This window comes from Daucus carota, chromosome 3 (genome assembly GCF_001625215.2).
Source record: "Daucus carota subsp. sativus chromosome 3, DH1 v3.0, whole genome shotgun sequence".
Taxonomy (NCBI): Eukaryota; Viridiplantae; Streptophyta; class Magnoliopsida; order Apiales; family Apiaceae; genus Daucus; species Daucus carota.
Window position 1 is genome coordinate 7299467 of NC_030383.2, and position 10920 is coordinate 7310386.

A 10920-nucleotide genomic window follows, 5' to 3' on the forward strand; every position below is an offset into this window, starting at 1 on the left:
CATATTTATAATTCCTTTTCTGGATCCAAAACAAATTCTGTCTTTCACGTGTATATGATTTTTTTAATCCCAAATAAATATTTTCTACCAGTTTTATTCGTAGAATCATATAAATCTCACAGTCACAATTTTTTTATAATATTTTTTAAAATTAATAAGCCGGATTTATGTGATTAGCAAATACAAAAACTTTTTCTTAATCCAAAATAGATTCTACCTTCTTATTGCATGTTTATGATTCCTTTTCTTAATTCAAAAACAAATTATGTTTATCAGTTTTAATTTAGAACCATATAAATTTTTTGAAAAATATTTAAATCACATTATATTTTTTTTTTATTTTTTTTAACCTGGGAACCCGCAACCGCTACCCTTCGAATCACGCAATAGCGTTAATCCACCCTTTGGGAGTCGAACCTGTGACCAAGAGGATACATGTCCTCTCTTTAACTAGCTAAACCAAACCTTGTGGGCTATTTAAATCACACTATAATAATTCTAATATAAAATACATTTATAAATATAATCTAATAAGAGTTGGCAATAACGTATTCCACTCAAAAATATATTAAAATTTGATAGAAAGAATTTAATACTTTGGCAGGGTACATACGAGAAAAGGAATGGCTTCATTACAATAGTTTATTTGAAGTCATTAATGGCTGTGATGATGTATTTACCACAGTTCTAACTTACAAACAAATTATGATTTCGAATTGTATTTTATTGAAAATTTTAATTTATTATTTATAAATTAAATTTCTTCACACCATTTAAAATATATTTAAGAAATTTATAAATAATTAAAAAGCTCCCGTGCCTTACACGGGCTATAAGCTAGTAAATAAAATAAACGCAAAGTCTTCAATGGTATGTGGGTTTTTAGCACACATTTCTATTTTTTTTTGGAAAATCATTATTTTTGGAATTTTTTGAATAAAATATATGATTAATTTTTTAATTCAAGAAATTTTTTTTTTGAAAATAATGATTTTAGTTATGCGGTCAAATGACTTAAATGAGGTCAACTTATCCGAATTTTCGATTCCAAAATATTCAAATTTTTTTATGTAACCAGTTTATGAACCGCGTTTCGCAACAGCATCATAATAATTTTTTTAATTGAATTCGTAAATAAATAAATATTTTATTATAATTGTATTCGTATATTTTTTAGTAATTGTATCTTTATGTGATATAATAAAAAAATTGGGAATATAATCATATATGAATAAACTAAACTCGTATACTACATATTACATTTGAAATTTAAAATAAAATAATAAAAATTATTTTTTTAATTTACTTCAAAGTTTTTTTTTTAAGTTTTTACCGTTGGCTTTTTGTCACTTTTCATTAGAAACTTTCATCGAATAAATTTGAAATTTAATAAATAGTTCTAATTATTCTATCAATCCTATAATTCATAAACTTCTTTTAAATATATATATTTCAATATTATCTTTTAACTTTCTTTAGTTTTTATTTTTGATATTTAGAATTCAAAATATCAAGAAAATAGAAAAAATAGTTATTTGAGAGGGATCATCTCATAAAGTTTTTTTCTAATAAATTTGAAGTTATAAAGTAATTTGATTTTTCATTGTTATAATTCTTATTTGGAAACTTTCTTCCATGAAATATACTCTAATATTGTCTTTACTACTATGTAGAAACTTCTGTGTTAAAAAGTTTGAAACTGAAAAGATAATTGTGATTTTTTTTTCTATACGTTATTGACTTCTTTTCAACAAATTTAAATAATAAAAGATAGTTTGTATATGTGATATTTAAAATTCAAATATTAAAGACAAATTAGAAAAATAAGTGAGAGCTATTTGATAACGTATCAAATATTATTTACAACTTAACTTAAATTATTTTTTTGCAGTTTTTTCATCATAAAATATATTTTAATATTTTTTTCGATTTGAAACTTAACTCAGATATCTCTCCTACCATTTGAAAACTTTCTATCATAAAATATTTTTTAATATTGACAATTTGAAATTTCTATCTAATAATTTCAAAATCGAAAAAGATAGTTTTCAAACTTTCTTTCAATATATTCCAAACTAAATGAAACTTACTTCAAAATAATTTTGAAATCAGAAAAGATAATTTTGAAAATTTCATGCAGTATATCAAACTAAAAAGTTATTTTATTTTTGACATTTATAATTCACAAATAGAGAAAGTTAGAAAAACATTATAATGTTTTTGACATTTATAATTCATAAATTCAGAAAATTAGAAAAACATAACAGAGCTCATAAAACTATAATTATCTTAGCTAAATAAAAATGAAATGAAATAAAATTCTTCCTTCAGCTTCACCGCCACCTAAAAACCAGGTGAAGCTTCACCTCAATGAGTCCATGACCATTGTTAGAGAGTCCTACTATCCCTTGGTAAATTACGGATGACCACCTTATAATTCCCACTTATGCCTTTATTTTTAGTACCCCACTCACACACACCCCCCCCCCCCCCCCCCCCCCCTCGCCCTCCTGGCTTTTATTATGTCACCTACCCTACTTTATTTTTATCTCTAAATTTGTACTACAAAAGACTTGCGTGACAGACTTGCCTGTGACTGGCTTCAAAGAATCTATAGACCAACTTCTGCACTTGAACACTACTCCTATAAACCAATGCTCGGAAAACCCCGATTCTATTAGCCAATCAATATTCTTCAATCATATATTCCCGTATGAGTATGTTTTAATAATTATTTTTATTTCATTTTAAAAAAACAAATCGATTTTAATTTATAGGACATCTTTACATATTGAACTATAGCCATAAAAGCTGCACATCTGTAAATCACTCAAGTATTAAAAAGCCTTCTTGTTTAATGGTTTTGAATTCAAAACGATTTGAGTCTCAGATTGACCCGAAAAATGGTAGATCGTGGAACAACTCCACTCATAAAAATATTCACATAATCTAAGTTTTTATTAAAATTAATATTTAATAATACGTGTAAGTGTGTAACATAACTACATAAGTATCTATAAATGAATCTTTTATCATTAGTATTAATACTACCGATATCCTAAGTACACGAGAAGATAAGACCCTAGCATCGTCGTTCAAAAGAAACTGGATCAACGTCCGTGGTATTGGACCCCTGGGGAAAAAAAGTTAGCTCATGGGCCACGTATCCTCTCATAAACTGAGCTCAACTTATCCCAATGCATAGAGCTTCTTATTGTCTGGACACCGATTTCAAGCCCAGTTAGTTTCCCACTTTCTACGTTTTATCTCTCGTGGCGGGTCTAAAAGTCTATATAAGTAAAAGTTAATTGTTTTTTTTAAAACTCAGCAAAGGTTAAGGCTGTGTTCACTTGGATGGAATGAAAAAGGTGGAGAATGGAATGGAATTTGTACTATAAATTGGGGGTGATTAGAGAAATTGTCTATAATTTTCATTTATTCAATCATTACATTCCAACTATTTCAACTACAAATCTAACCCACATATTATGGAAGGAATGTTCATTCCATTTGTTCATCATGTTTCCCCATTATCTTCTTCATGAAAAATTTTAACTCACTCATATTTAATTATTATTTTATTATATTTACCTTTTTCTCCATAAAATTTATCTATATATTTTCATTTCATTCTCCACTCATTCTATTCCACCAAGTGAACACAACCTAATTGTTTCTCGTAAGTTCTTGGAGGGAATTGTTCAAGCAACCGCGTTAATTAGTTCATTCTGGTATGAAAGTTCACACTGAACCTGCTCTAGCTTGGCATTGTTTAATTTAGGGTTAACTAGATGGGAAATCATGCCCAGCATTGTCCATACAAATGTTGAAGTGAATAATATATTTTACTTGGGAAAAAAAGGTAATGTTACTTTGGAACAGATAAAATAATATACTTTACTTGGGAAAAAAGGTAATAAATATTTTTTTATTAAAAATATAATAATAAAAATAAATTTGATATGTCATTTAATTAAGAGTTAAAATTAAGTTTTGTCAAAACAATTATAAAAATAAACCAATATATGGATTTAGATGTTAATCTAATTTAATTTGTTAATCTAATTTGATTTGTTAAACAAAAATATTTTAGGTTTAAAATCTAAATTAGGTTTGGAATCACATACCTGACAGTGTTAAACAGAAGAGTACAGCAGGGCTTAGTAACGGAGCTGTAATTTACGGAGCTAACGGAAAACATCACCAACACATATTGCACGGAATTGTATATATGAGGTACATAATGTGTTCAATTCTTACTTCCGGTACACAAAGTGCACATGAAGCATATTTTAGATACACATATTGCATTTAACTCTAAATATAATGAATTATAAATTCCTTCTTATTATATTACTTATCTCAAATGTAAATATTACAATTCATGAACTAATATTTCAATCATTATTTTTGTTCATTTCAAGAGGTTATGGCCGCGCTCAATAGAGTACATTTTTTAGCTTGATAATACTGAGAATGCTATTTTTCTGCTGGAAAATAATACAACATTCAAATGAAATTTTTTCAAAAACAATTGTTCTGCACTTTCTAAGAAAGTGCAAAACAATTGTTATCAGTGTTCTCACAAATAAAATGTTTTGTACTATTTTGTGAGGGGTTATTATTTATAAAAATGTATAAAAAATGATTGTAACATAATTTTGTGAGATTATGACAGTTCTAAATTTAATAAAAATAGGATGGTTGTTCGGAATTACTCCTCTGTTTTTTTTAATGACACTTTTGACTTGGGCACGTAACTTTAGGTGGGTTCACCGTATAGTAAAAATTATTATTTTTAGTTAATATTTTTTGTAAATTAAAATTTTGATTATATATTTTTATTCAGAAAAAGAAAATTTCAAAAATAATATTTTTAACTATTCAGTTAAAGCACTTAAAAGTGCGTGAAAAAAAGTCGAACGTCATATATTAAAAAACAGAGGGAGTATAACCCCAAGAATGAATATGAATATGCAGAATTGCTAGTGTTCTAAAAATCCCTGATTTAACCGATTGATCCCCGATTAATCCCATGCAAGATCGGCCACCGATCCGATTTTTTAAAATCCGATCAATCCTTATATATATTTCTTAATCGAAATATATGTGATAAATTATTAGAATTAAAATACTATATTACTTTAAATATGAGTAATTATAAAGTTTATGAATATAGCAAATATATAATTAGTTACTAAATAGCTAATATAATAATAACTAAATATTAAATAATATTTTTAAATTAAAATAAATCTGATTTTCACACCGATTAATCCTTCCGATTAATCCCTGAATTGGTAGCTCAACCGATTTGGTCCGATTCCCGATTTCTGTAACACTGAGAATTGCACATAATGATTACCGGTTTTGATTGTTTTAAGGAAATTTTTTTTAACTTATATTGTTAAATGAAACCATTTAGTGTATCGGAGTGAGCCGGCCAACTACAAATATACTTTTACTATCAGTTCCCAGGAATATTTAAAATGCAGTAGGTAGCATATTTATTCTCTTACAGTAATTTGTTGCAGTATATTTATGCTCCGAAGCTGCAATTTTGCAATTTGTCAGACTCCAATAAAGGATGTCTACGATATGTATCAATGACATGTGGTATGAAATGCATGTCATACTGCCTCTAATTCTCCATCTTAGATCATGTTGACCTTTCTTGTGTTTTTGCAAAAAAAAAATGCCTAAGAAATAATAATTTGATTAATAACAAACAATTCAGAGCTGCTCAATGCGACAAATTTAGACAATATAAGTACTCATCAGAATTCTAAATTCTTCATAATAAAAGGAGATTAATTATTGATCATTAATCGTCGACATTGCAGCGTAAATATAATAATCAACAATTGCAACAAATAAAATGTTTGATATGGCCTGCTCAATACCATCAGTCTTGATATATCCTTGGTACTAATATATATCATGATCCCAATCAATTTTTTCAGCTCAAGAGCTTTATATGTATCAATCAGTGAATGTGAATATAGAAAAGGAATCCTCCTACTACATACTGGATGAAGGAACTACAGGATAGCGAGAAATGCAATCAGCCCATGGGCCAGTCTGAGCCTCTCCGACAATAGGCCCTACACACTCCCAGAGTAAGCTGATGCACTTGTATCCACTTCCAAGCCCAAGTTGCCACACTTTGTCACCCTTCTTCACATTCTCCTTGGCCTCCATGTAAGCCAAAACATACCACAATGAAGATGATGACTGGTTACCAAACCTGTGCAGTGTCATCAAACTAGCTTCCAAGTCTCCTTCTCCAAGCTTCAACTCTTTCCCTACTTTTCTCAGCATAGGTTTCCCTGTGGTTGGAAAACAAAAATGTTGCACAACTGATTTGAAATCAGGCACATAAATCTCTGTGCTCTTGTCTATCATGCACTTCCTGAGTACACACAGAGCGTACCGCAGTTTTTCGACTAATGGCAAGATTGATGAGCCTAGAATGACTAGATGGGAGCGCACAGCTTCTGCAAAAGCTTGCAGGGACTCTTTCTTGACAGTCACGCCAGTGAATCCCTCAGAGTCCTCTTCGCGCATGGCGGAGTAGTAGGCCTTGTCATCTGAGGCTGTTTGAGTTCTTAAGCTGAAAAGGAGCTTGTATTTTGAGTTGTTTTTTAAGGCCTTTTTGTTTGACAGCAAGACTGCTGCACTTCCCATCCGGAACATGCAGTTGATGATAAGTTTCTCTTTTTCTCTGCCTTGGTACCATCCGGTTGACAATATTTCTGTGCTCAGAACGACAGCGTTTGAGTTTCTACGCGTGTTCAAGATGTTTTTAGCCATGTCAACAGCTATTGCACTTGCGCTGCATCCCATGCCAGTGAGTGTATAGCTCTTGACATCTTCCCTCATCTTGTACTTGTTGATTATGATCGAAGAAAGCGATGGTTCAGGGCAGAATCCACTGCAATTCACTATAATGACATCGATATCACGAGGCTCAAGATTTGTTTTGGATAAGAGATCTTCGAACACAGGGAAGAGGACCATGTGGACCTCTTCCATCGCTTCACGGTCAGTTGGAACTGGTGGAATATAGAACAAAGATGGTGGATAGTAGGTTTCATTACCTTGTCCAGAAAAACTGACAATCTTCGACATGAAATCGACACTGTCTTCGTCTAGAAAATCAAACAACCTGATGTGTTCAAGAAAGCCTGCAATGGGAACCCTACAGTAGTCTGGGGGCTTCAGACATGAGAAATTCACAAGGTAAACTGTTTGAGATTTTGAGATGTATAGCTTCATGACAGAGACTAGTAGAAGAGTTATTAATATGGTGAGTAATGCACTAAACATAATGTGATCATTATGATAGTGGTTAAGCATTATTGAGAGAGCTTCCATATATGGATTAGAAGATGAAAGGGATCAAGAGGATTCAAGTACAGAGAACCAAATATGGAATAGACTAGATTACATAAGAATGATAGATTAGTTTGATGAAAGAATTGATCAAGGGATGCACTTTATATATAGCATATTGCTGTACTTGAGGGAATGATCACTTCAAAGGTCACGTTGGGATAATATTAACAAATATTAGCTGTTCATTCTGGTATACGTTCACATAAGACAGCTACAGTTTGCGGACATGCATAATAAATATACTTAGTAGTATTTTAATAGTTTTTCATTTGTTACGAATTTCATGTAAATATGAATATTAAATGTGATGTTTTATCACCGAGGTCACTAAAATTGCATTAATCAAATATGAATATAATCAAGTGTTCGTCCATTTTATTAGAAGAAAATGCTAGGTATCGTTCTCAAATTTTGATGCTACGAATTGAAAATAGTCATCGGTCTCCCACGTTATTTGTAAAAAATATTTGGAGATAGAATTTGAAAAAATATTTGAGGATAGAATTTGGATACGTGGTGCTATTCTTTATGACAGTTTCATAGTTATTTGGATTTGGAATCTGTGCGGGTCAGAGTTGAAAATAGGATAAAATTTATTTGAACATCTTGACAATTATTAGAAGACATTTTATTTTAACAAAAAAGATTATTAACGAAAAAAAACGTCAAAGAAATTAGGGACCCTTTGGGTTAGTTTAGAAGAAGTGTTTTGTTGTTTAAACTAAAGAACTGAAGTAGAACTGAGAAATGAATAAAAATTTATAAATTATTAAATTATATAAAAAATAAGTAGAAACCGTAAAAAGAAAAGTTAGCATTCTCAACCTTTTATAAATATTTCTAATTTTTTTAAACAAACAGGGGAAAAAAATGGAAACTATTTTTAAACAAGCATGTATAATCAGACTTTAGACTTCTAGCCCTCTCCTGAATTATTGAAGGATGCCGGTGCCTAGTAGGCTAGTAATACAAGAGTTAAGCTGATGGAGCGTTAAACTCGAGCCTATGATCCTTACCTGAGCATCGACTTCGATTTTATGTTAAGTAGCAACTCTCGTTATAATATTGAGAGATACTTTTCTGATCTTGTCAGTAAATAGGTTGATTCAGCTCATATTTATAATTGCAAGAAGGCAAAACTTGAAGGATGATGAGTTGTGTTAGAATTAAAGACCTGCGAATGTTGCTTTGGTGTTTCTGGTTGGCAGAAACAAGTCGATTTCAAATTTCAATACGTGGCTGAATTTCATTGGCTAGTTGCTTCTCATATTAAACAGATCGCAACAAGAAAGCTACAGAGTCCACAAACTCATTGGATCTTTCTAGGCTATGGGCTTCACCATTATATTCTTCCCATCTCTCTGTCCACAATACTGCCAGCTTTTATTAATTTACCAAATCTTTGAATCCACATTTATTGCTATGTGTTCTTTTAATCTTTTTCGTATAGGGTTAAAAATGAGGTGGGGAAAATGGGGAATTCGTCCCAACTCGTACTGAATGAGGCAGATCCGCCCCGCTAATATGGGGAATGGCGTAGTAACGGGGAATGATTTTCTGCCCTGCCAAGATATGGGGCAAGTATGATATTTGTTGAATCCCCGCGGGTATTCCCCGCCCCGCCCCACATATATTTAATATAAATAAATAATTATATATAATATAATATATTTATTATATTTAATATTATTATTTTATAATACACAAAACTATACTTTTACGATGTATAACATGTCTCTTTGATTTCTATTATATTTAATTTTTTGCTTTTAATATACATATGTCTCGTATATTTTATTAAATTCTAAAGAAAAAATCATTGAATTTTAAAGTAATTATTTAAAGTATAATATTATAGCAGCGGGGCGGGGCGGGGCGAAATTATATTAAATCTCCGGTGGGGCGGGGATGGGGATTAAAAATAAATCCCCACGGAGAATGGGACGGGGACGGGGCAGAAAAAATATATATGTGGCGGGGTTAGGAGATGAAGTCTCCGCCCCGAACCCACTCCATCTTTAACCCTATTTTCATATATGAGTTCAGTTTGTTACTTAATATTCACTATATTTTACTAAAATATCATCAATAAGAAACTATTTAAAAAAAAAACAAGATATATAATCCCTCCATATGTGTAATAGTATATGTATTAAATCTACTTAAATTTGTCCGTAAATTAAATATTTTTGATATCTATATTTATAGATTTTACAAAAAAGATTTAAGAGAAATACATTTAAAATTACTTTTCTCTATTATAATCAATTTATGTCATAAAAATTGTGTATATATAATTGAGCTACCTGTCACTCCCTCCGTCCCAGTCATTTCTATACAATTTCCTCTTTGGATATCTCATCATTTTTATACATTTCTAAAATAGCAACTTTTAATAATATAAAACACTATTACACCAACTATTTTCTTCCACTATATATCTTTATTTTATAATAAAGCTTATTGCACTTTGTAACCCCACACTTTAGCTGATTAGCAAATCAGACCCCACACTTTGAAACGTGACAGTTTGTAACCCTAAGTTTCATTTAGCTTTCGGTTTGTAACCCTGACCCACACATCCGTTAAAAACAACCGTTAACTTTACTCCCTCCGTCCCACCAGGTTCTTACGCTACTTTTGAGCACGCATTTTGAGACTCCTATAAAGTATAGTTCCAGAATATATTTTTTATAAAAAAAATTCTGAAAAAAAATTTGACGTTTAAACTTTTATTCAGAAAAAAAATAAATTAAAAAAACGTTATTGAACTATACTTTATAAGAGCCTCAAAATGCGTGCAAACAGTGAACGTAAACATCCTGGCGGGACGGAGGGAGTAACTGTTTAAGAGGTAACTCTAACAGCTACTTTACCCCCTATGACCTCTCAAAATTTATGTATTATATTTTAAAATTATTTATGAACACACACAACAATATATATTAAATTACAAATAAATTTTAAAATATGTATTTATTTTAAAATTTTAAAATAAGTTACAACGTTTATGTAAAAATAAATAAATTTTCAGATTCTAAATCTAAATACGTATTTTAAAAATTATTTTAAATTGTTTTACATCATTGTGTGTGTTCTGAAATAATTTCCAAATATGATACATAAATTTTGAGGGGTCACGTGGAATAAAATAGCTATTGGAAACTAATATACACACGGTTACCTCTCAAACAATTAAAGTTACCAGCTGTTTTTAACGAATGTGTGGACCAGGTTACAAACCGAAAGCTAAATGAAACTTATGGTTACAAACTGTCACGTTTCAAAGTGTGGGGTCAGATTTGCTAATCAGTCAAAGTGTTGGGTTACAAAGTGCAATAAACTCTTTATAATAATATAAACTATTACACCCACTACTTTCTTTCACTATCACAAATCTATAAGTAAATACAAATGGATCCTGTCAGGCCGTCATTTTACCCATTTTTCATCTAACTTTACTCATTTTTTACACTTTTTGTTGGTCTTCGTATATAACCTATTGGGACGGAAGGAGTAGCC

General features: G+C 30.5%; 1 protein-coding gene across 1 annotated transcript; it reads right to left on the reverse strand.

The window, feature by feature from the left end:
- Positions 1-5864: 5864 nt before the first annotated feature.
- Positions 5865-7497, reverse strand: LOC108213485 (3-ketoacyl-CoA synthase 5). Its single transcript, XM_017385284.2, has one exon. The coding sequence runs from the start codon at positions 7375-7377 to the stop codon at positions 6022-6024; it is 1356 nt and encodes a 451-aa protein (XP_017240773.1). The 5' UTR covers positions 7378-7497; the 3' UTR covers positions 5865-6021.
- Positions 7498-10920: the final 3423 nt, after the last annotated feature.